Source organism: Falco cherrug, chromosome 4 (assembly GCF_023634085.1).
Source record: "Falco cherrug isolate bFalChe1 chromosome 4, bFalChe1.pri, whole genome shotgun sequence".
Lineage (NCBI taxonomy): Eukaryota > Metazoa > Chordata > Aves > Falconiformes > Falconidae > Falco > Falco cherrug.
Genome location: NC_073700.1, coordinates 62,016,584 through 62,043,490, shown reverse-complemented (window position 1 = coordinate 62,043,490; position 26,907 = coordinate 62,016,584). Strand labels below are relative to the sequence as shown.

The following is a 26,907-nucleotide window of genomic DNA, read 5'->3' as shown; positions in this document are numbered from 1 at the left end:
AGTCTCTATACTCCAGGGAAGTTACAGTTCAGCACTGAAAACAGTTCTGTCGATTATTTTTTTTTAAGTCTTCTGGGTTGATGCAGAGGCAAGGGGAAAGAGCTATTGGAATGTTAATGGAACACATTTTTATGAAGACATCTCAGCGTCACAGAAGTCTGACATCTTTGCTCCTTCCATAGGAAATTCTTTGGCACTAGCAGTGCTGCTGGTTTTAGTTACAAAAATGAAGATCATCCAGGGAAATACTTTGGATTACATATCTATCTATCTATCTATCTATCTATCTATCTATCTATCTATCTATCTATCTATCTATAGATATATATATATATAAAAAATAATTATAATTATATATATATTTATGTAATTATATATATTTTTATATATATTATATACACACCCTGGATAAAATTTTACCAATTTATTAAATACCTGAAGGAAGCAACTGCAACAATTTGTTTTCAGTGATTATTGTTTATTTGAAGGAAGGCTATTGGTCTGGTTTTTTGCCCCTTTAAAATACTTCTTATTAAATATTAAATGGGCCTAAGATTAACAGTATTATCTTACTCATTCTTGATCAGCCTTTCTTGATTTAAACTATACTTGTCTTGATATTGTTTCAGATTTTATGTAGGGATTAGAGGTTTCTTCATTTTGAAAAATCATTTCTTTCCAATGTCTTATTTCCCCAACACAAAAATAAATAAAAATATTGAGGCTACAAAAAAAATGTCAAGACACCTTTCAGAAATTTTGAAATTTTAAACAAATCACTCTTTTTAAGTTAATTCTTTTAAGTGCTGATTTTTTTTAGGATTTTTAAAATTTTAAGAAAATTTTTTATATAGGCATATGAGTTCCAGCATGTCCTGATGTCAACACTGTTTAGGCTGGGAACTAAGCCACATCTGCAATGGTGCATTCAGTGAGACTAGGGAAGGGCTGAGAGCACCACAGGAGAGTTCAGCTGAGGAGTGTATTATTGTATGGAATAATGTTGATACATGGAGCATCCAAGAATAACTTCCATGCACCATCACGATAGAGCCATAAAATACAGATAAATATTGACCTGTCCAAAATCCAAGTAATTTGTGGTGCTCATGACTCTTGTGAATACAGGAATTTTTGGTTCTTCCAGAACCGTATTTGCAACAAATAAGCATTTGCTGCCCTTAGGTCCTTACCAATACTGCTAATATTCAGCCTTTTAGGAGAAGAAGATTTTTTATGTCTGGCAGGTGAATTAAGGCAGCAAGCCTTTGGGAGAAAGCAATCAATCAAGGTCTGTGCTTGTCTGTAGCTTGTAGTAGGAATAGAAAATTTTATACCATTTTCAAAGAAGAGAAAAGAAGTGAGGGAGTTGAAGGAACTGAGATCAGGCCAGCAACATGAACCATCATGTCAATCTCTTCCTTGCCACTGATGTCCTCTTCCTATAAAACCAGAAAAATTGCAGGTTGCTTGAATTGTGACTGTCTTTTAGAGAAATCTGACATCAGATACAGCTCCCTTAATTCCACTTACAAACTTAATTTCCATTACTATTTTAGAAATTAGTATTATTGGATGTGATAGCAAAAAATACATTGTGGATGTTATTGGACTCTTTGTAACTTAAAGCTTTGCAAGTTTGCATTTTACTCTTTGTAGCTTAACATAAATCCTCCCCAACATTTCACAGCCCAGATTTCTACCTCAGAGGATTCTACTGTAAAGTATGATTCTGTGTCACCACTCCCACTAACTAAATTAATACTTCTAATGGCATATGCAAATGAAGTTAGATCTTCAATTTTTGATCAGCTAGGGGGTTTTGAGCGTTAAATAGGAACTAACATTTTAGGAGCCCAGCAGGAAGAGAAAGCAACCTCCTGTGCTGGGTGCAGCTAAAATGACAAGTACATTTTAAACCCTTTATTAACTAGACCAAAGGAGGCATTGACTAAGGAATAAAAGAAAAACTAACCTTTTATCCCCCATTGTAGGTGCTTAGACGTTGTGCTGGGCTGCTCCACTGCGGTGCCCCAGAATGCCCCATTCTGTGAGGTCAAAGCTACTTAGGAAAGCTGCTGGAGCATGGAGCCCTTTGGTAAGTTTAGAATATATTGCATAGTTTTGCAAAGTTTTTATTTTAAAAAAAATTTATTATTTTATGACCTAAAGGGCATGAAATAATAAAGAAAAGAAACCTTGCAAAGCAGAGCAATACATTTTTTAAAAAATGGAATTTACCATGTTGCCTCTAAACTGGCTGCATGCTCCAGCAGGGTTTCCTTGGAACCTTTGTCATTGAACAGCACGTCCTGGGTGCGGCAGCAGTCATCAGCCCTGTTGTGAGTTCACAAACTCCAAACTTACTAATTTTAACAGGTTCTTACTAATGGCTCAATAAAAGAATACCTTATTTTTGTGTTTTTCTCTTTAATGATGTCATTTCTCCATTCTAAGAGGGTGATCCTGGTATTCTGACCTGGGTTGCATTACATTTTAAAATTTATTACATTCTTTAAAAGAAAAAAAATAAAAGTGTCCTCCAATGTAAAAAAATCAATACTAAATCTCATTGTTCAAAAATGTTTCCTGAAATTAAGATGTCCCTATCTTAGTGGTGCTCACTGTGGGGCAGAATAGAGCATTCTGCATTTTGTTAGTGAGGATTTATTTCATCGATAGTTGCTGAATGGTGCAATAGAATAAGAATTTTCCCTCCATTTTAGGCCAGCTAAGCCAACCCATATTGCAGTTCCGCTTTTACTACTGGAAGATAGAATTGTCCTTGCTCAAATTAAAATGAAGTACATTCATAATTTATAATGAATTTTATACATATTCTCACAAAGTGAGATTGTAATAGTGCAAGTCAGTAAGACTCAGTCTGGATTTAAAATAACTGAATTTTCAAGTCCACAGTAGCTACATAAAAAATGGCATGAATGCTATAAAGTGATCTTGGGAAGGCTTTCCAGGTAAGGTGCAGCAAAGTGGCTTTCTCCTGTCCTGCTCCTGCTGTCTCTGTTCTGTAGCCACAAGCTTAAGTCCCCAGCCTTGCTGCCAGAGAGCTTCTGGAGCAAGAGACTGCAAGGTTTCTTATTAACCGAACAGGTGGAACTGTGCAAGAAGTAAGCAAGGAATTGCCGCATTAACATGAGAACTGAATTTTAGAAAACTTTAGTGTGCTACAACTAACTAATTATTGTTAGGGGTTTCAGGCAAACTTGAAGATATCTGGTAGGCATGAGCATTTCACACAATTTCAGCCTATTTATAGCAAATTAAAGGTAAGACTGCATAAAGAAGCCTAAATGCCACACCGGAAAAGGGTAATTCTGACATGGGAAGTGAAGGACATGAACATAACCATCTCTCTCCTGTTTTGTGAAGTGTGTAAGCGGGGCAGGGGAATGTAAAGGTGCATCTGTCCACACAATGCCATGTGCCTGTTTCCAGTGGAGTCTTTAGCCAGTGGCAATCTGTGAAAGAGGCAATCTGCGTTTCTTCCACATTACTATAGGTCTGTTAAACCTGCCTCAAGTCTAGAAGGTTCAAGGGCAGCTGAAAGCCCTGAGTTACCTTGATATGCAAGTTCTGAGGTGCGCTGACAGACTGACTAACTCCACCTCTCTGTAGACCTGCCAGTACGTGGGGCAGTAGCTGGGACAAGGGGGGGAGTGTTGCTAAGACACCACTTGAGTGGTCCTCAGGTCTGAGCAGGGGCTTACAAACTGTGCTATAATGAACTGAGCTGGATGCATTCAGCCTTAGGATGTCTCTAATGCCAGTGACAACAGAAATGGCACTGCCATCTGCATCCTCCAGTTTACCTCAGGCTGTCCTCCATGCAGGGCAAGACATCTCTCTTTTTTCTTCAATACGAAATAGAAACAGTGGCCAAATTTTTAGCACTTGCTCACCTGCTTTACGTATTTAGATAAAGGGACTTTGTGTTGAAGTGGCCCTGAGCACTCCAGTTCCACAGAGTGTATGATTCCCACTCCTGGTGCTGCCAGGTGATGTGTTTGTGCTCAGGAGCAGTCAGCAACACACTTTCCAATAAAAAGCTACATAACAGTTCAGAAGTGCCCTGGAGCAACCTGGACCCGTGTTAAGAAAGCTTCCCTTGTCAGGCTCAGAGATTGCTGAAACATGTCTCTGGAAGGGGGAGGCTAAGGCCTTTTGAAGACGTGCCAGTGATGAGAAGTTGGAGTTAACCTCTGGCTGTCATTCTGGGCAGACAACACTGTCCCAGCAGGTGGTGCAGGCACTACAGGGACAAAATACTGCCATTTCAGTGGGAACCAGTGACTTGGGGGTATCTGATTGGAGTACCAGCACCAGAGCTTGAGTTACAGCAAAGTGCTGGGTTGGAGCACCACTTTCGCCGGCTCCCAGTACTCTGATGTGGAAATTGTAAAGACTGGACCTATTCTCAGCACCGGAAGCCTATCAAGATTTATGGGTGAGATCTTTTCCTTTTGGGGAAAATCTGTGTGCCTGATGCAATAATGTCTTTCACTGTGCATTAGTTAAACTTCTTTGTGAGATACCTGTGTCTCTTCAGTACTGGTTGCTTATCTGCTTACCATGTTCAGTCTTGCTGCTAGTGCACTGTATGCCAGCTGCACATCTTGGATTCTGCAGGTAGTGCGAAGTCCTTTACTTGTTCTCCAAAAGCCCCTTTTCGGTGTGTGTAGTGGGTCTGCAGCAGAACTGAAGATTTAATTTTGGCCCAAGTCCTGTGAAGCCTAGGGCAGACATATGCACAAATACTCTGCTCTGTGACCTCTACTGTCCTTCATACAAGGTCTGGTCCAGCTAATTGTGAAGGCTTTTGTTCAGTCCCATTTGGGTTTCCTCGACACGCAGACTCTTTTCACAGACTTTGAATTATAGGCATGGCAACTCAGCTATTTTGGGCTCTGGCAATTGCTCAGTTCCCGTACCTCTCCCTCATCACCAAATCCCAAGTATTATCTCTAGAAATGCAGAAACTAAATACATCTACTTACAAGACTCAGCAGTACCTACCTGCCTCCTGCAGTTAAGTGGGAATTCAGCTGATACCACCTGAGAAGGACTCCAAAAGTAAGGGCAGTGGCAGGTCAGCAGCCTGCCAGAATGCAATTGCAAATTGCAGTTGCCATTTGTCAGCATTTATTGCCCTGCTGAAATTTCTGGAACTATAATAAAACCTCAGACTTGACTGTTAATCTGCATCAGCACAGCATGGGGTAAATCTTTGATTCAGTGGAACAGTTAAGTGCCAAGATGTCCTTCCAGGTACACTGCCAAAACAGCCTGGCAGGCGGTGGTACCGGTGTTGTGATCAGATGGTGCCGTCATACCAAAATACATCCTGGTGCATTTAACTGGAGTGTTCCTGTCCTTGGGCAGCCCTTGCTTAGTGCAGGCAGACAAGGCTCTTCACTTACTGCCAAAATCCAAGACTCGTCCACCATGTGAATACCCTTTTTTCCCCCCGATTGCTTTGCAGTCCTCTAAAGGAAGAGAGCATTTCTAAAAGGTGATCTCCCACCTCAACTACCGCAGCATTTCACTCTGCATCTGCATCCTAAATGTCATCGTGACAAGATGATGCAGGGGTGCTCTGTAGTCACTCTCCTTTTTTGTCGTCTTTTTTGTCTGCTCCTTTTGTATTTCCTAAAAATGGTGGAGACTGATAAACAGATGTCCAGGTCTGTCAGCTAGTCTCTGCAGTTCTGCACTGTGTCTACTCCCGTTACAAGACTTCCGTCAGGAGACAGAGTTACTTTTGTGACAGTAGGTTTCTACAGTGATGGAAGAAACTATCTTGCTTCAGTTCCTTCCCAATATTTATATAACTGAATTCTTGCACCTACTCCAATATATCATACATAGCTGCAATTTCAGAATGGTAATTTTAGCTTCTACAATTTATATTTAAACCCCCAACTTTTCCTAATATCCCATCTGATCCCCCTGATGCCACAGTGTTCACCATGGTTTTGTTGCTTCCAGTATGAGAGTAGCAAAGCTGACAGCTTAATCATCTCTTGATGACTATCACGTTTCAAGGTGAGATGTAACTGTCTATTTGTTTAGCGCCTCAGTTTCGGGATTAACTCTACCATATCTAGAATGTACCGTACCTAGATGTGCCTACCAAACATCTCTACCATACCTAGAATTACACAGAGGCAGCACTGACAGAATTTCCAGTAGGTTTGGGACCACATCTAGCTATATCCAGCGTCTCCAAAGCAGCCTTCCACAGCTGCAGTCTGTTCAAGTGTGTGGTCCTCTGCTTGACTGGTGGCATTAAAACTAAGCAAACACCCTCTAACATCTAACAGTGATTCGAAACCACCAGAGTTGTAGAAATGTTTCAACCAGCTATACAAGGGAGTAGCTGTTTTTCCTCAGCTTCTCTCCACCAAAACATTGGTGACATACAGCTTCGCAGGGGTCAACATGGAAGTATAAAATATGCGGATTTGCAAGGATGTGCAGCTACCAGGAACATTTTGTTGCTTGGAGTGATTCACAAAACCTGCATAATGCTTCTGAGTTGATTCAAGGAGGTGAGCCAAGTTATGACTGACATAGTGGCAGCTGGGTGCTGCAAACCACTTCAGCTCTGGAACTGGCACGTTCACCCCAGACATATGTCTTTGTAGGTCTTCTAGCTCCACCAGCTGCTCTAGCAAATCAGTTGATAAGCGTGGTTTATTAAACCGTAGCTTGGTAGCCAAAGCCTGTGTTGGTCATCAAGTTTCCAGGCGTGGTATCTTTCTGTAGATGTATGTACTATGGACGAGAGCAACACACATCTGAGGTTCTGCACCACAGAAAGTTTCCTTCCTGCTAGATATTTTCTGCTGCTCTACAGTTTAATTCTGGACTCTTTAGTATTTCTTAGGGATCATAAAGATCAGAAAAGGTACTAGCAACATCTGATTTATTTCTGCCTAATCAGAGTGATTTTTCAGTCAAAGTCTGATCGTAAGGGTTTTTGTTTCCCTCAGTCTGGAGAAGACGGGGTTATTTTGCCCAGATCCTCATGCTTTGCTGCATGGCTGCTGGTGGGAGGTTAAAAGCAAATACAAACGTCTTGCTTACTTGTCCAGCCCAAGCTGATCAAGAAAGGTAGACAGTTCACTCCCACTCATTAGTGTTACTGAGGGGGAAAAGATTTGTCTTTGATATAAATCCATATTCTCAGATTCCACCATTTTGGACTATTTCCTTGGAATCAAATCTGTGTTTTTTTCCACTAAAAGCAATACAGCTTTTTCCTCCCTTATTACTGTGGAGTTTTTGTGTGCACTTTTCAGTACAGGGATAAAGTTTGTTCTTTTGATTTTGTTTTTATTTTGGGATGTTGAATAAGTGGCACTTAAGGGGTCTTTATATGGTTCTGAGTAATAATTCTCCCACATTTGATCCCCTGGCAGCTTGTTTATTATTCTGTAGTTGTTGTTTCTTTTTTTTTTTTTTCTTCTGCTATTGGTTGCATCAACAAGAGGAGTTTAGGGACAGGGGGAAGGCTTTGATGCTGAATCTCTGTGTACCATATTCATGCAGTTTGCAGCCCATCCCAGGTTCTTACTCGAGTGGTTACAGCTACCTGTTTGTAAGAATTAGATATTTACCAGACATACCACACACCTTGATTGTTTGTGGGACCCTAACCTTAAATTTGCAAAGAACTAAGACCTTTCGGCCTTCTCTGAAAAACTTAATAGAATTGGCTGAGAAAGAAAGAGTGTAGTAGTATTTATAGTATAAACTGTTGCTACTCCCTAGCTGGGTTTGATCTGTCACTTGAGCTCAGGGCATACTCCTTGCAGGCGTAGGTAACTTTGCCAACATATTTTTTCAAATGTTTATAAAGCACATGCTCAGGGTTCAGTCATCCTTTATTCTGATTCTGTAAAAGCAACATAAAAGCATAATGCTTCATTTGACCATCCTGCGCTATAGTCGTTATGTCAGCCATATTGAGAACAGATCAATTTGTAGTAAGTCACTGGTCATAAATCACCAGGAGTGGTGTAAATGTGGACAGGCAGTCAAAGATAATTTTTTTATTGTATGATAAATGAAATTATTTTAACTGTAGTTCATACATATTCCATGACAACCTCTGGCTCATACTCCAGCAGAGACCTAAACTGTTTGGATCATTAACTGCCATTGTGGCTGGGCTTGTACACCTTTTATGCCTTTATTGTACCGAGTAAAGGCATCCAGGTCACACAAACCTTCTTCTAAATTGCACAGCTTTTGAAAGCATTCTCACCTGGGTTTGGGGGAGGAGTGGGAGCACTCACCAAAGAGGGAAGCTAGTGAGCAACATATCTTCAAGAACTGCAAAAGTGTGTTAGTTATAGAGAGATGTTCGTACTCCTGAAATTAAAGTTCCATTTCGTGTCTTACCTCGGGCACTTGGATTTGAAAACGTCAGCTGTACTTTACCAAGCCGGCATTTCAAGTTTTCAAGTCACAAATTAATTTCTCCCATGTGCGTCATAAATCTCTGGGGCTTTATGGTCCTTTCTCAGAACTTCTGTGTTGGGGGTTTTATGCTATGACCATTCTGATTTGATATAGCTACAAATCACAAATTAAGATGTGAAGGAACTGTAAAATTGATGGTAAATCTGCCTGTCTGAGATGAATGAACAACATAGGACCCATGGGAAATAAAATCAAATTGGGAATACTTTTTTCCCTTGGGGACAATCTTTGGTACCAGGGAAATTAGCTCGGACAGAATTGTTTCCTTCAGGGACCCTGATAAGTGTCTTTTCTTAACACTTATACTCACAGGGTATCCAGTAAACAAGAGAGGTAGTATATTTGGGTTTTAAAAGTTCATAAAACTTCCACAGAAGAAATCTGAAGCCACAAGGATTGTTAAATTGGGGCCAAGTTTACTCCTTGAAAGTGATTGCAAACCTCTTGCTTGCCTCAGCAGGAGAGAGGTTATTTCCATATTAAGTAATCAAGTACTCTTCTAATCAAGGTATCTTAAAATGGTAATTGCCCAATCTTAATTATTTGTCAGCAACACATAATTTTTGTTGATATTATAATACTGTTTATTAGCACCATTAATAACCAAGCTATTTTGCTCTCTTCAGTACAGTTCTAACAGCAAAGTCTACAGGCATTTTGAATAAATTAGTATTTTAGGAGCATGTTCTGTCTGCATTCCTCATGATTCCTCGTAGACTCTGAAGCAAAAACCAGTTAAACTTCACGTTAAACTGCTGGACCTGTAGAGCACTGTGAGACTTTACATGGTTCATCCAGCACTGTGATAAACTTTGTATTCTAGTACCCCATAGCTTGTATTAACATCTGCGGGGGGAGGCATTTAGCATGCATTAACGAATCTTGTGTCTTTACAGCGTTTATTCAGGACACCAGTCTATTTTGATTCCCCCCTCAGAACTGGAGACAAATCCTGCTCTGTGGCTTCTTGCCGTGAGTCAGTACAAAGTGAGAGACACTTTTTGTTCCTATTCAGTCATGGAGCTTTGTACTAAGGGACTCGGTTCGCAAACAGAGTCACTGAAGGTGAGTAATTCTGCTGTCCTGCACAAACTGGCGTCTGCAGGGTGGGGTTTGAGAGCCCTTCCTGCCCTGAAGGGCTGTGCTAAATGTCTGCAGCGAGAGAAAGGCATCGGAGGGCGAGGGCAGCTTCTGCAGAACCTGTGTTATTCCGTGCCAAAGTCTATACTCGAATATCAGTCAGTCTCTTTCAGATCCCGAGGCTTTTAAACATCAAGGGAAGGCTTTTATTTACCTAAGCTTTCTGTTCTGTGTTGCAGCCTATGTTGATAGGCAAGTGTTGGAAAACAAAGTTGTAAACGTGCAAGAGACCCGAAGAATATTATGTTGAATATTATGTTTTATGAATTCCTTGATTGTATGAAGTACTAGTTTGGTTTTGGCCCCTGTAGTTCAATAATCACTTATTAAAAGTACTGTATTGTTTTAAGTGGGTTGTCATTGTATGGGGTGGGCATTTTTTCCCCCCCCCAAAATTAAAAGCCACGTGGCCAGTTACATTGATGAAATGATCTAGAATTTCCAGTATGCTACTGAAATAAATTATATCTTAGGATACTGATATTTACAATGTCTCCAGCCCTTAACCATCCTCGTTTAATAATTTCCTAATCAGCTTTTCTAAGGCTAGACACTGCTTCCTGTTTGCTGTTATTCACTGGCTTTCTGAATTAATATTAGGAAATAGCATTGCCTCCCTTCAGAATTAGCATACCCATCTCTTCCTATGTGCTAACACTGAGATGACAAGCAGGTATGTCTGCTCTTCTACAGCTATTAGGCTGTCATCTGGCCATCCGGCGTCCAGGAAAGTTGTAAATTATACTGGCACCTTGGCCTGTATTCTGCTATTCCTCTTGAATCACAATACACTTAAGTACTACTAACTTTTTCATTAAATCTGTCCATTTGTGGCTTTTGTTACATTTTAACTTCTTTTTAGGCAAGGGGACTGGACCTTTCACGTGTACGGACATGTGTAGTAGTGGCTGAAGAACGACCTCGGATAGCTCTTACTCAGTCATTTTCAAAATTATTTAAAGACCTTGGTCTCCATCCACGGGCTGTCAGCACATCACTTGGCTGTAGAGTTAACCTGGCAATATGTTTGCAGGTAAGATTTTTCACTCCTTAAGCTCAAAATTATTTTAAGAAAACAGTTTTCAGAAAAAAGCATTCATTGTATTTCCTTTGGCTGCTTGGTTACAGACATAATAAAAAAAATGCATGTGGTACTTCATGTTCTTGCATATACAGGTAGTAAATTTCTGTTACTTTGTCAACTATTCATCCCTCTCATGTTGCACTCATAGCATTTATTCTGCCCGTGAATACAGTAATTCAGAGAAGTGCATGGTAGTGACAGAATGCATACTCTGTACTCCAAAAATAGTACTTAGTCATGTAATGTAAAATCCAGTTTCCAAGTGCTAATTTAGCATGTTACAAAATGGATTTCTTCTGTTTGTAAAATAATTCCAACCATTATTTAATTAACTAGATATTTTCTGCACACAGTTTATCTTTTACAGTGGAAAATTGTTTTGCTACATCACTTCCATTCTGTTTTAATCCACTAATCGGAAGAAAGTACCCAGGAATAATGCAGGATTTAACTTGCATTCTCCAGGAATCTTTATTGAGTCGTGATTTTAAGGACAGATGGAGCACTGTAGCTCTCTGGTCCAAATTTCTGAATACCCTCTAGGTTTTCATCCAATGATGATTACACCAAGCAAATAGTTTTAGGCTGATCTACAGTATATTATTTTATCTTTCAGAACTTCAAGTGCTGAACGTTAATTTGCCTTTTTATAAGGTGTTCAATTTTTAATTAATTTTGCCTTATTTCTAGTTTAAATTTATCTGACATTAGATTCAATCACTTTTTATTTTATTACATTTTTCTAATCTAGAATAAAGGATCTCATATCATGACTCTAATACACATCTTAGTCTTTGATAAATAGATAAAGAATCTTAAGACAGCCTTTCCTGATCTGTGTCTGCTTTTAATGACTCCTGATCTCTTTCTGTCTAAATCTGGTATCAGGAATTCATGTACTATTCCTGCAATAATGCCACAGGTGTCCTGCTTAGATGCAATATGATTTTGGACTTAATAATCTTTTTAAATAACACAAGGATCATCTTCTGCGTTGGCAGCCACATCGACTGTAAAGTTCCATATCCATTTGGTCACCTACCATGTCTCTTCAAAGTCACTGTCTCCTCAGCAGAACTTGCCTCCACTCTATATGGTGCATCTCACACTTCAAATCTGGCAGTTACCCCTAGTTCACATTAAAGGATTTCTCATGCATGTAACCTGCATAATTGCTTAGGTGTGGAAGCCAGAACAGATCTTCTCAGTGACTTTGCAAATAAGGGACTTGCTATTTTTTTTTTCCTGATTGTAAATGTGAAGATTTTTTATTTTATCAAAAAAATGTGACAAATACAGCTTATGGGTTCAGCACAGACCAATATGTCTGTATGTTATGCTTGTCTTAGCCTCTTGCCCTGTTCGACATCACTAAAGAATCCTGGCTTTCATCAGACCTTGTCTAAAAGTGACCTTGTAGTTCAGCGTGTTACCAGAATATGAATACAGGAGGTATGACACGTCTCCAGGACTGCTTGCTTTCTCTCTGACTACCAGCAGAGTATCCCTTCAGCCCAGGGTGACTTTAATTATTATTATCAAACATATGACAAGGCAAAGCTGAGCAGGGTTAAAAGTCATTCTGTGTCCCAGAGGTAGAGTTCTTTAGTTTGACATTCTGTAATTGCTGTCATAAACATTCTCCAATAATAAAAATTTAAGAAAGTCTCCTGTAGTCTAAAAAATGGCACTTGAATCCTTCAAAACAGTTTTACCCTAATGAAATTTTATAGTTATGAGAGAAAAATGCATCTTGTAGTTTAAACATGTATGAACCCAAGCAGTATCTTCCCCTGTATTTCTGTCATGGATTTGATACAAAAAGTACTGACTGAGGCTTTGAAATCTCTCCTGCTGAATTTCTTTGCAAGAATACAGGCCTCTTTATTTCTTTTTCCATATCTAGAGTCCTGAGTGATGACAAGGCAGAGAGGACAACTTGGAAAACATCTAGGAAATCTTTAGGCACCCCCCCATGAGACAGCACAGTTTGGATGGTGCCAGTTAGCAGGTGCAGGTTGGTCTGCTTACCCAGTCAGCAACCTAACCAAGCTTAAAACCTTGGCTGGGAGGGGCACAGCAGGCAACAAGGACACCACTTTCCCTCAAGTAGAAAACAGAGGAGAAAGAGATGAGCTGGTTACTTGGTAACAATCCTTATCTAATTTGCTCCTGTATCTTTAGACACTGTGAAGTGCCCATGGGATGATGGGATGTCTCTTACAGAGGAGGGGAAGGAGGGAAGTAATAGCATACATCCACTGCTCTGACTTCGCTGACAGATCAGGATGGGGCCCACCAGCCCACCCCTGCAGCTGTGGTGGAGCTACTGACATATAACGGAACTTCTCTGGCTTCTGGTCTTTGGGGAGACCAGACATGAAGGATGCTGTAGACAAAAAGGAAAAATTAGCCGCAAAAGTTTGCTTGCCACTAATGAAAATCTCCATTTCAGGGTTGCAGTGATCTCTGGACTGTTTGTGGTGGTTGCTTCATTTACGAGATCAAGTCATTTATTCAGGACAAATAATAAAACCAGGGAATGACACTAAGCAGCAGTAAGCCAGTTCAGTGCTCGAGCATGTGGCCTTGGAAGTAGTACTGTACTGGGTCTGCCTGGGATGGAGTTAACTTTTTTGATAGCAGCCTGTAGGAGCTGTGTTTTGGATTTGTGACTGAAACAATGTTGATAGCACACCAGTGGTTTAGCTATTGCTGAACAGTGCTGCACAGCATCAAGGCTTTTCCCATTTCTCACTCTGCCCACCGCACCACCACCCCACTGCCCCTAGCAAGTAGGCTGGGGGAGAGCAAGAGGTTGGGAGAGGACACAGCCAGGAAAACTGTTCCAAGCTGACCTGAGATACCCATACTATATAATGTCATGCTCAGCATTAAACAGGGGGGATTGGTCTTCCAAAGTAGCCATTGCTCAGAGACTGGCTGGGCACTGTTCTGCTTGTGGGAGGTGGTGAGTAATTGCTTTTGCATCACCTAGGGTTTTTTTCTCTTTCCTTCACTCATTAAACTGTCTTCATCTTGACCCATGGGTTTTCTCGCTTTTGCTCTCCCCTCTCCTGCTGGGAGGGGAGGGAGTGAGCATCTGGGTGGGTACTTAGCTGCTGTCTTGGTCAGCCCACTACAAACATGCAGGAGAGCTGAGTACACTCAGAGAAACTGGAAGTTGTAGTCAGCATGGAGTTAGGCTGGATTTTTGCTTGACTAGGTATATCTGCCTTTTGATTGTGTTAACTACTTAGCTGACGTTTGCTTCTTAGATGGTTCTTTACAGAAATTCTGGAGTTATTGAATCAAACTGTTAAAGTGGATAACTCTGAAAGAATATTATTAATGATACTGACTATGAATTTCAGAACAGGACAGGATGAAAGCCTTGAGTGGGGTGGTTAACAGCCTGGCTGATCATCTCTCTTTGTATTGGGCTTCATTGAGATCTACTAATATGTTGCATCTTAGTAAAACTTAGACAAACTAAAAGCCATACACTGTCTAAAGAATGGTGTGGCTGGAATGAAGAAAAGCCATTTCAGAACACGCTATATTTAGTAACATTACCCTTCCAAGCAGAATGATTTTTGAAGCATTTAAGCCGAGGGTAGTTTGGCAATTTTAAAGAGGTTTGAAAAATTACTAAAGATGTTACTTACAAGCATCACCACAAAATACGTCATTTTGATAGAGAATATAAAGATACAGGATTGCATCCTTTGAAGCATCTGGTATTAGACACTGCCAAAGACTGGATACTGAATTAGACTGAAAGCTCTTTCCAGACTGTCTGGAAGTTTATGGCTAGTGATATTCCAGAATAGCTTGTGGGCTGAGGAACAGAATGAATTTTAATCCTTGATCAACAATGTTCTTGAAATTAGCATTGTCTCCAATATGTTCCAGAAATGGGTCATGATTTCTAGATTCTTCACACTGCAATAAAATACTTATGAAGATGTTTGAGTCAACAACATCTGCCTTTGCTTTTTTTCTTACAAGTTTTGTCATCCATGAGATCAGCATGTGGTTCCTGGAACAGCATCTTCTATAGGGATAACTGTGATCCAGTCTATTCTACGGTCTTTCTAAAATACATATCCTACTAATCACCTTTCTAGACATATCTCAGTATTCAGCTATTGACACCAGCAAAAAACCTACCCAGGCTTTTTTCTTTATGGACTGCCTCTAATGCAACTTTGATGTGATCTTTGATAACTTCTTCACTTGATTTCCAGTTTTTTGGACAAACTTAAGACTCAAGTGTTTACAAGGGGAAGGTATCCTGATTTTTCCAAAAAGCTTTTACTGTTGTTCCTCCTTCCAAGAAGAAGGGGGGATGGAGGGAGATGTATGTGTCTGTGTGTCTGAGTGTGTGTGTCTAAAAACTTTCTAGCAGAATTTGATGTTTCATTGAAGATTACTTTTAAAAGGAAATAATTGTGATAATTCCTTTAGTACAAAACAGCGTTAGTCTACCAAATGATCTTAATTTCAGCGTTAAGGTCACTGACAGCCTAATGCATTGCCATTTCTATTCATTTCGTCTGAAATTCAGAGCAAATTTCCTATGTTTCTTTTGATGTAGTCATTTTGGACTAGGTTTTTAGAGGTGTGCTTCTGAAAATAAATAATTTTCTCCATCTTTAGGTACTTAAATACCATTAATATCTGACCTTTTATGGCTGTATAGTCCCAGATAATGATCCAGGGATTTCTGAGATGAAAAGATTGCATCCAGCATATTTTAATTCTCATTAACTAGCATCTTAGTATTCTCAAGAGAGAGAGAAAAGTAGATATGAAAAGTAGCCTGTTTCTTACAACAGCAACAGCACAGATGGTTCTCTAGGATTTTATCTAATTTCCATTTAAACACTTGAAATAAATATTTTTATTTTATTCAACCTGCTACTCAATTCCAGTTGAGGAGGAATTCTAGAAGTTGTTCATTTTCCTTAGTTAACCCTGAAAATATACTAACAAATCTGCCCAAGCTATGGCAGGAGGGCAGGCTTCATCTTGCTTCTTTTATGTCACCTTTTTTTACGTGAGACAGCAAGGCTAAGTGAGTTATCCAATATCCATCTATAGTCAGTAGAATCGAAGTACTTCAAGAGAGAGCTTCTTCCAGCCTGTCTCAGGTGTCCATCTTGTCCCATCACCATCAGGAGATACTTCCTACCTTGTACTGCACACTTACTTCTTTGATGGCTGAAGTTATATGAAATAAATCCTTTCCTCACTGTCTACCAAAGCATACAGTTAATGTTTCTTTTTACTGAGTGATAGATCACACTTTTTGAGGATCTTCCATATTAAAAGTAATAAGGGATCGCTCTGTGAAGAGTGCAGCAGGAGACCATGCACTTTATCAGCAGTATGATTCACACTTCGCAATACAGTACAGCTCTGGATGAGTTCCCTCACATTCTGTGTTTTCCCACCTTTACTATGAGTCATGCCATGAAGTTCTTTTCACAGCTCCAGCTGCTGTGCTTGCGTACATGAGATCGTTAAGTGTGCATCAAAAATTCCATTTCTGGGCATCACTGGAGCAGAAGCACACTCAGGGTAAACACTGAGGCCACATCCTTAGATAGCAAAACAAAACCCCAAACAACAGGTTTTTTAAATTCTTAGGACTTCTGATTGCCTAGTTCCTGTTTTTTAACCATGGGGAGGGAAGCAGGGGAGAGCATGCAGCTTGGCCTTTGACTTCAGTGGAAATTAGGTACAGGCTGAGTGCTGGCACAGTCATCCGTACTGCTGACTTGTTGGGGTGGTTCTCCATGCAGTGTTGACCTGCAGGGTTTTCCCAGAAAATAAAAGCCTGGCGTGTTACAGAGGTCTGCACAGACCAGGGCTGGTTCAGTGGTGGCAGCCTATGCATGGGCAGGAGATTTATTTATTTAGTCCAAGGGATGTGACTTTATGATGCACCTGTTTGCAGACAGAAAATTATGTTTGGCCCATTTTATTTCCTTGAACACTACCTGGCATGTCCTTAGTAAGTTTCAGATAGAACAGAAGTTGTGTCGTTTTTTAACTATTAGCAGCTTTCCAGATGCTCTCTATCTCTGTCTCGCAAAATAAATGTGCACAGGCAGATAGAGTCAGTCAGTCTGGGCTTGGCTACAACAGCTTCTTTTGAAACACTTTCAGAGCATCTCAGCTGCAGCTGGCTGCAGAAGGACGGTGCTGAGGCTTCAACTGCTGTTTCTCAAGTCCTTCCTTAGGGAAAAGCTGTATGAGGCTCTGGTGCTCTCAAAGTCCTCTCCAGACCTGCAGTATGGTCACAGGCAATGATTATATCACTCACGGATTTCAGCAATTCTGCTTTCTTGCAGTTACACTGCAGCGTTCTGCCTGGATTATTAGTAATATTTCTATTTTGGGGCATCAATTTTAATAAGTAGATCCATCCTATTTTCTTAAATGCTTCATCTTCCCCCACATCAAAAATAAACCTATTTTAAGATGCTGCTCTGGCAGCTTCCTGTAGTCTTTAACTTCGCTGGAATTCAGAAGTTCGGTAAGAGGGATGTGGGATAGCAGTAGTCTCGGAGCTGTGTATTTTCACAAGTTGTAGGGCAAGCCCCACTGCAGCCATCTGGTGTTAGATGCTCCATGTGACAGTAACAGGTTAGGATTAGTCACCACTGTATTTTGTCTCTTTGCTGTGTTATCGATCATGGTGCAGAACTGATGGGGTTTCATCAGCTTTTAATTTTACTGTTCTTTACATGCATTACACCGTTTATCAACACAAATAGGCTAAGAATGAAGAGTTACTGAACTATGAACTATGAAGTTACTCTATTTACTTAGGGTCTTCTAGTAGGTTGTGCATGAAGCCTTGATTTTATTTCACTTTAGGAGCAGGTTAATCTGTATGAAGCAAGGTGTAAGTATCTTTCTTCATTGTATACTAATATTTTGTTTTTCCAAAAGGAAAGCTTACTTTTCATTTCCAGAGGACATTGCTTACAAATTTCTTTTAGTAGTGAAATGGCATACCTGGAACCCCTGCCTCAGTGGATGTTCATTAAAATAACAGGGCCATAATGTTTACTGACTTCTTCACCAAAACAAACAAAAAAATAATATATCAGTATGCTAGACACATGTTTTCCACTAACAACATTGTCTGTAGTGTCCTAAAACCATTTAAGTCTGTCCAAGGTTAGCAGTCTACAGCTGTCTCTTCTGTTGCTCTACTAAAATGTTGACACCTCATTTTTTACTTTTTTTAACCTTTAATGGTATAATGGTTAATTTGTAAGATTCCTGTATTTGACATTGTTTTTCTTTTTATTTTACTCCCTGCTTTTTGCATTCTCCTCTTTTTTTTTTTTTCTCCCACCCTTCATTCCCATTTTTTTATTATTATTTTTGTCTTGTGTTACCTTCTTTCCTTCTCTTCCTCATCCCTGCTATTCCTGCTGCTATAGCCTCACAGGCTGGGGAAGCTGGCTGAGCAGGTAGGGGATTTTCATGTTCCCTCAATACCCACCTATCAGCTTCCAACAGTGGGACAGACTAGAAATTGAGTCTGGAGATTTGGGGATTTTCAGATCCTTCTATGAAATTGTAAACAAGTCCGGTATAGCTGTATCTGGATGCAGGTTTCATCAGATATTAGCTGTCTGTTGTAACTATTTCATTCACACTGAAAATAACAAATGCTATAGTGATTGTCTTTGATTTTCAAACGTGACTGTTTTCATTATTTTATTAATCAATTCAGGTTTAGTTTTATTTTTGAAGATAACCAATCTTTTCTTGATTTTGGTGTTTTTTTTTAATGTTGCATATATTTCAAATAAGTTCTCCACTCAGCACTAGTCTGTTACACTGCTGAGTTTACTAGTAGACTGAAAATTGTGTCGTTAATAGTTAGAGAGGATATTGTATCTTGTATTGTGTATAACAAGCTAAAGAGGCTAACATGCATGTGCAGCTCTATTACTCTTTTTCTCCTCTGGTGGTGGGTCACTATCAGTATCTGTACAGTAAGTATCAATTGGTAATGCTAATTCTTTTCCCCTTTAGATACAAAAATTATCCATTTGTGGAACTCCATCACAATTTTTAGTGCTCCAAAAAACAGTGGAACTAGGAGCCAGCGTTGCAGAAATGCAAAGTTTAGCCCTAGACCTTCCTAATATGAAGAATTATACTCTATAATATATGGCAAATGGGACAGAACTCATTGGGAGTTGATGTTGCCTGCTGTTTCAAGTAGTAAACATCTAAATAACTGATAAAGGAGTTCCTGCACCTGTAGGTTACAAAGGTTAGGTGAATTTATCTGCTGAAAATAAAATTTCCAAAGTTCCAGTGTTTGAAAATGAAGCTATGCTTTTCTTCTAGCTTTCTGCTTAGCAGTGACGTGAGGTACGCAGCCGAGAGAAGAGCCCTAGACTAGAGCATTGGGAATTCACATGATGTTCAGTGGTGATGAATTTGAGGTTTTGGATAAGGGAAGATCATAGCAGGTTACAAAACTGCAGCAAAGCTGTGGGTGGAAAGGCCTAGAAGACTCTTTATCATCTCTGCATGAAAGGAAACTAAAATTAGTCTACTGCTTCTCAAGTAACTAAATATTGTGACATAAAGCAAGGATGTAAGTTATGCAGTGGAAGACTGGAAAGGATCAGAATAATTGCTTACAGACTTTCAGTCCACATTGATTCGTGTCATGCGTGCTACCTTTACTATCTTTAGCTTCGAGTATATTCTCTGTTGCATGTATGGAAGACTCTCAGTAAACCATGCTTCACATTCCTGTCCATGTGCTTCTGCCATTAAACTGTGTCTCCTCAGCAATTTCAGCATTCCTTTATATGGCAAAACGTGTTTAACATTTTTTGTATGTATCCACGTCCTGATTACTTGGCCTTCTGTAGCAAATGAAACCTATGTTGACATGTGTTTGATTAAGTAGTATGACCGCTTGATGTTTTTCCGATCCCCGAGGTAACAAGTACCTGACGGTAGGTATGTTTTCCAGTGCTCTTTCCGATTCTGTAAAAGCTGAGCTTTGTTTGATGAAGAGCTTAAATATAACTTGTCATTTGATTAGCATAATTAGCAGTGAAATGAACATTCAGTTATTTGGGGGGGTAAAATTCTTTCCTCTTCCCAGACTTCAGGTTCTCATTAGCTGATGTTGTTGTTTACAGGGAACATCTGGACCAGATCCCACCACAGTGTATGTTGATATGAGGGCACTGAGGCATGACAGGTCGGAACCACCTTTTTCTTTTTCTCTAATACACACAATTATCAGAGTTACTAGCAAGAAAGCTACTTCAGCACACTTCGCGGTCCCTGAAAACCTTTGTAATCCTCATTAATAATTTGTGCTAACTCCTACCAGCCAGCAGACGTAGACATTTTTATTAGTTGCTTAATTAATTTTACCATTGATAAAACTGAAGCATCTGACATCAGCGCTGCAGTGACTAAGAAGATGCCTTGCTTTTCTTGCCTTCAGGATTTCATGATGCTGGTATTCTGGGGGTGCAGCCCAGCTGGTCCCTAAGAAATGGAGTCCCGTTGGGCCTTTTAGCTGCACAGAGGTGTTTCCCCTGGGCTAGCGGTTGTTAGCCAGTGGGGATACCATGGGGGAATTTTGCTGCAATTCTTAATGCTGCAAGACTATGAGGGAATAGACTGTCAGCTTCAGCCGTTGTGAGCAACCACATTCTGTAACTGTGGGTATTTTCGAGTTCTGTCTTTAATGTTAGATAAATATACAAGAAGCGAGAACATTAAGGAGATGTCTGAAATCTTAAAGTTGGAGGGAAACTTCTGATTTTAGGTGTTATTTTAGAAAATACCCATTCACATACAGTTCAGTTTTCCAGTACTCTGGTCAAAAGGCCAGCAAGTAGTCTCTTTACAAAATTTTAACAAAACAAAACATTTTCTATTAACTCTGGGAAAGATGAACATTAATTGACAGTGTTCAACAGTCCTGGTTCTTTTAAAAAAACATTATTCAGATAGGGGTGTTTTTTTCCTTTTTTTTTTCTTTTTCTTTTTTTTTTTTGTTCTTTTTCTTTCATCCTTCTTAAAAGCTTAACAGAGAATTTGTCCCCCTTAGGTGAATACGAACTTTAGCTATATCAAAGTGACCGGCTCAGCTTGCAGGGTGCAGACCTCAGGGCACTGCAGGCCCAAATTATCCTCTGGATAGTTTTCACATACAGTTATTTTCTTCTAGCACGTGGAGTTTGGCAGATGGAGGAAAGGAACTGCAAGATACTTGACTTTCACCATTTCTTTATTCCTTTGCACACAATGTTACCAACAATAATGCTTATGTCTGATCCATCCTTTGGGATGCTACTGTCTGCATAACCCAGCCATAGAAAACTTGGTCTTCCTGGCCAAGCAACTGCAAGGGCTGCTGTGTACAGCACAGTCCATGCTCATACTCAACCAAGCAAAATAAAGGCCTTTTTTTTGTAAAAAGGTGTTATCGTTATGTAAGCCTACCATCTCTGCATTGCACTTTCAAAAGGAGATTTACTTGAGAAGTTGAAAGATTTATGTTGTAAAAAAGAAATGAGAAATGGAACATATCATTACCTAAGAGCGGAGCAAACCCTGTGACCAGAACAGATCTCATCCAGCCTGAAGTGGTCTGCCAGGCTCCTTCGGCAGTCACGGGAGAGGCACACACCCCACCAGTGTATTGCAGCTATCTCAGACATGCACCAGCATGGGAGGAATTGACCTTTAAGGTAGTTTTATTTCTTTATTGGTGAGGAAGGAAGCTTACATGACTAACTTTGGAAATCAAATGTTTATTTCTAACTTTAGAAATCAAATGTTTATTTTTTAATGGACACAGTAAGGTAAGACATATTTACCCATAGTGTTTGCTCTAATCTAAGAGCTCTGAAATAGTTTAAGTTGAGCACGATGTACATAGATAGATGTAAGCATCATTCAAGTGCAGGAGAAAGAGCTAATGAATTATTAAAAATAAAGCTGTAGCTATAGAGAGGAAAGAAAAAAGCAAATGTAGATTAATTCCTTATTTGAAATTATTTTTTCTGAGAGGAGAAAGACACTTATAGACTATTCATTGGAAGGTAAGTATTTAGAAACATATATAGAAAGAGAACATAACATTCACAGTTAATAAAAATTATAAACAATAAAATCATTTATATTTATATAGAGGAAATAATATTTACTGTTAATAAAAGCTGCATAAATCATGGGCATACTATTTCTCTGCCTTTGTCATGTCATTAAGAAGTAGACATTGTTATCAGGATCAGACTTGGTAGTATATTAGTTATATTTACTGACTAATTCTACAGAGCACGGAAGATGATCTTTAGAGTTGGTTTCTCAGATTGTGGTAATGTAGATTTTAGTTTTATGGATTAAAGCCATGCCTCATTTACTCAGTCCTGTGGAATTTGGTATTAGATTCATGGGTCATAAATTAGGTGAGAAAACAATTTTATTTGACATAGTGTCATCACACTTGCTGTTTCTAACCATTTTTATGGAACTGAATGTCACTATTGCTTAACAGTAACTGAAAGACTGCTGTACATAGCTGTGAGACTGTATAGTAACAACCCACCGAGTCTTTGCAGGTCAGCCAGTCCCCCAACAACATAAAAAGTGTGAGAAATTTTTTTTTCAGATTTTGTATTTTAGAAGATATTTTACAGAATTTGGAAAAGACTGAACATTATTTTTTTTTTTTTTAGTTGCCATGATAAGACTTTCTAGTTGCTGCAAAAGCAGCTGTAGTTCATCTTTCTGAGATTATTCAAATCCTGTTCACATCTGTAAAAATTAATAATTAGTTTGAATACAACTATTTCAAGCTCATCTGGACATTATGTGTGCACAATTCACAGCTTACAGAAATGTTGCTTGGTAGGAGTTTAGATCAAAATGCCTGTGTGATGTATGATTTGGGTAGAGATCTAGGGGTGGTCCATCAACCAAACTAGACATGTCCTCCCAGCTTTCACATTATTTGGATGGTTTGCTTCTTAGGTCAGGTTGAAGGTTCTCAAACACCTTTTTTGTGTGCCTCTGTGTGGTTTTGAGCCACCAGCCCACTGGTTTAGCCGCTGGGACTCTGCAGCTCTGGCTGTAGTTGTCAGCTGAGGGAAATGGCTGGGGCCGGGCTCACCTGGAGATTTAGGAAACTTGTGCCAGGGATGCAACCACTCCATCAGTGGCTGGCATCAGTTACGATACCAGGAAGAGATGTGATTGCCTAACCGCAAGCATCAGTGCCGTTTTAGATGCTATACCTACTGCAGCAGGGTCTCCCATAGAGCTCGTGTTGTGTTTGCTAGCACTAATGAGATGTCCAGGCACCCTGTGCTATCTCATGGGGTGTTAGACACCTCTTTTTGGAAACTGAGTAACATCCTAATAGCAGGAGTATACAACTCTGGCTTGCTCTTGGTGACAGTACATCAGTATTGTACTCGGCATCTCATTGATATTCTAAAAAATCAAGAGTATCCCCAGGATGGCCGAGAAAGAGTGAGCAAAGACACTCAAGTCTCACCTGGGCTGTTGAATAAAAAAAACAGGAGACTCCTGAGTTGGCACCAAGTGGCTGACATGCTGTTTAGAGAGTTTAGCTCAGACCCAAAAGGCAAAACAGGTGGATTAATGCTTCACCACACGTGAGCTGGCGCACAGCAGGCTGTGCTGGCACAGCATGGCTGGTCCCAGTTGCTGACTCACCGTGCAACTCAGGTCATGTAGATGTGCCTGGGTGCATCTGCAGGGAGAACAAATGCAACAAAACTCCAGGCATGAGCACCCTGTCAGGTTGTTGGCTGCATTTCTCTGCTGCTGCCTTTGGGAAAAGAACTTTATCTCCTCCCCCTAAAAAGGAAAAAGAAATAGAATGAATATATTCATATTCTTGTCCTGCTGCCTAAACTGCTGGTTTTCAGATCCATCATCATTTTAGATCAGTGATGTTCTCCTCAGAGAGCTTTTCAGGTGGTTAAACACAAGGCACCTAAATATGCTAAAAGCTGAGAAGTGCTTGGAAGATAAAAAGGAGAGAGAGTGAGCCTCTTTTCTCATCATACCAAAACACCATATACTTGAAAGATGTTGGCTTTTATAACACTTACATGCTTTTGTAGCAGTAAAGATGTAAATCTAAAACCCAAGCATCCCATTTATCCAGGGTGTTATAAAACAATATGCACATGTGCTTATAAAATTAAAAATGTCCCAACAAAAAATACATCTGATAATAGCATACAAATGCCACAGCCTCCTCATTCTTAACAGCAGGTTAGTTCTCGGTAGAAAAATTATTTATTGGCAAAACAAACCACTTCATCAAACTGAGAATAGACCTCATGTATTCCAAAATAAATCTTCCTTTCACATAGACAGGCAAAAATATTTTTTAAGTGTTCTTCAGCAGGTCAGGCTTGAATTTCAAATGTCTCAATATATTTGCAAATACTCTAAAACATATTTTTTAAGAATAATTCAATTTTTTTTTCAAAATGTTACTGTTTTAACCTGCTAGTTTAAATTCTGCAATTACCTTAAATTTGAAACTAAGCTGGTATGAATAAGAAATAAAATGTCATTTAAAATGTTACAATATTTTGACTTTGAATTTTTGCTCAAAATTTTAACATAGGCATTTTTTTCTGCATTTCTGTATCTTTCACATTTAAGATGTTGTATAGAGGATTTCCTCAGAAGTTTTAATTAGTGAGCTGAAGGATCCATCTGGTGATGGCTGAGAAAGATCATTGATCCCCTAAAGTTGAAAGTTCCTGCAAATCTTGTAAAGATAAACATCCTCCTGCATTCTAATATTCTCTTCTATTACAAAATCTTATCCATAAAGAAAAAAAATAATTACGAAAATCATTGTCCTGCCCTAAGTTGGGTAAGGAAAGATCTGCTTTGATATTGGAATTTATTTTAAAATTACAAAGAAGTAAAAAGGAACAAAGTCAATCTATATCCACCCCCAAAAGCAGGGAAGAATGGCACCAGTCCTCTTGTTCAGTAGCAGGGAGTGACAGCTTGGGAGCTCTGGTGGAGTGGAGGCTTAGACTTCCAGGGGGAGAGAGCTACTAATCAAGTCAGGTATGTATTGATGGAGATTTTGATAGCATTTTGCATGCATTTGTAGTAGAAAGTTTCCCCTTATTTTGATTACAAATTGTGATTAAGCTGATTGTTGAACTACACCCACATTCTGTACCAAACTAGGGAAGGATGAAGACTTTCAACCTGTGCTAGTAAACAATGTTCTCAATTTTATTTGATGCCATCTGTAGTTTCATATATGCAGGCACCCTTACCTCTCATATCCTTCCTATCCTGTCTTTAAATTCCAGTATTCCTTTTGGTGAAATAATTGGTGCATTAAATGGTCATTTAAATTATTCAATTTCATCTAGTTGAGCCTGTGTTTTTTCCATAGGGTTAGAAAACTTGAGAGTTTAATTTATTAAACCCTGCTGTGGTTTACTAGATTTCCTTTTGAGCCACATGTAATGGTGAGCTGCTTGGATGGTTCTTGGTCACAGGCATGGTGAGGCAGCTGGCACCAGACAGGGAGCCAGATCCAGGTGTGGGATATTGCCAAAGAGACTAGAAGCACCAAGATGTATTTGGGTTTAAGTTACTAATTTTTTTAGTCTGGCTGTCATTCAGTGGGTGGCTTGTGGTATCCATAGTCTCTCATTGAAATACTCCCACTCCATCATTAGAACAGTTATTTTAACCTGATTACCTCCTGTATTTATTAAAGAAACAGTTTGTGGAGCTGTACAAATAGGTGTCTTCTCTTCTTATGCGATCACTGGCATCTTCTTGGAGTGATGCAGATTAGTGTCTCTCTTACAAAAATGTACCCCTTGTATATATTTATGTCATTAGCAGACTTGATTTCTTAGGCAGTCACTTGTATGTTGTGCTAAATCTTCTTTTTTGTTTTGATCTTCGGGGGTATTCAGAGATCTTTGAACTTCATCAGACTTGCTGAGACATTGTCTCCTTGACAAAGGTGATTTCAGAGGTTGGAAATTCTGAATCACATTCCCCAAGAAAAGAAGGGCACACTTGCAGCATTTCAAACATATGTGAAAACAGTTACTTCGGATTTATTTATATAGATTGCTTATACTCTGAGCCCAGTCTCAAATGCAGACTCTATCAAAAGGAATGAGTTAAGGCTTTGGCTTCATTTTAATATATTTCAGCATTTCAGACTTCATGCAGGAAAAGAAAAATAGCCTTTTATTCTGGCTGTCAAATGTTTATCCTTCTCCATATTTTACTGAAACGTTGATGTTGTATATATTTTTTTGTTTTGGGTAATACCAAGCAACAAAGCCGTGGGAGGTTTTTTCCTAATTGTCAAACACTTCTACTCCATCTAGTTTGAAAAATACTCTTATTACTGGGTTACTAGGCAAAGAAAAGCTATTTAGGTAAATTATTATCTAAGCTATAGCCGTAGCAGTGCTCTGTAGTACAGTCACAGCATGGAGGATAACCATTTTATAGTCACGTAGTAGGGAAAAGAAACTGGGGGGAGATACGTCTGAAGGAGACATGCTAACGGCAAGTGACAGTGAAATAGTTACCTTTTGTGAAACTTCATTTGCTTAATCATACTTGAAAGCCGTTTTCCAACGGTAGCAAAAGAGGAGCTTCGAAGAGTGCTCCCTGATGCTCTGGGGAGCAGTGCTTTTTCCAGCTCTTGTAATGAGTTACAGCATACAGAGCCCAGCTGCAGGTTAAAGAAAATACCAGGCCTCAATTATTCACTCTGTGTGGGATCCAGAAGGGTAGTTTAAATCTACTGTTGCCCCCTTTGACAACCAGCCATCTTCTCCCTTGTGGTAAGATTCAGTAGGCAAAGTGTGTAGAGTATTTTGAGGTTTGAAGTGCTATACGCCTGGGAAACTGGTCAAAACATAAACCTCACAAGTCACTGGCCTCAGAAAGCCACCGGTGAGTGCTTTATATGTAGTAAGCTTGTTTACAAATTGAATTGTCAAGTGCTACCTCCAGCAGTGCCATTCTGGTCATCCCCAGCTTTGAGGATCTTCTCATCTGGGTGCCTCCAATTCCAAGTTTCAGACATCACCCATGCTTTTTTT

The 26,907-nt window shown here is 39.5% G+C and overlaps 1 protein-coding gene across 4 annotated transcripts in view; it reads left to right on the top strand.

The window, feature by feature from the left end:
* The window catches only part of DIP2C (disco interacting protein 2 homolog C), a 325,146-nt gene that overhangs the window by 275,947 nt on the left and 22,292 nt on the right, over positions 1-26,907 (top strand). For 2 of the 4 annotated variants that reach the window (XM_055708852.1, XM_055708854.1), the window contains 4 exons: positions 9,405-9,573; positions 10,511-10,681; positions 18,199-18,228; positions 19,933-19,994. In XM_055708852.1, coding sequence (XP_055564827.1) covers positions 9,405-9,573; positions 10,511-10,681; positions 18,199-18,228; positions 19,933-19,994 — 432 coding nt within the window. The remainder of the gene's footprint in view (positions 1-9,404; positions 9,574-10,510; positions 10,682-18,198; positions 18,229-19,932; positions 19,995-26,907) is intronic. The other 2 variants (XM_055708853.1, XM_055708855.1) reach the window with 1 other exon arrangement.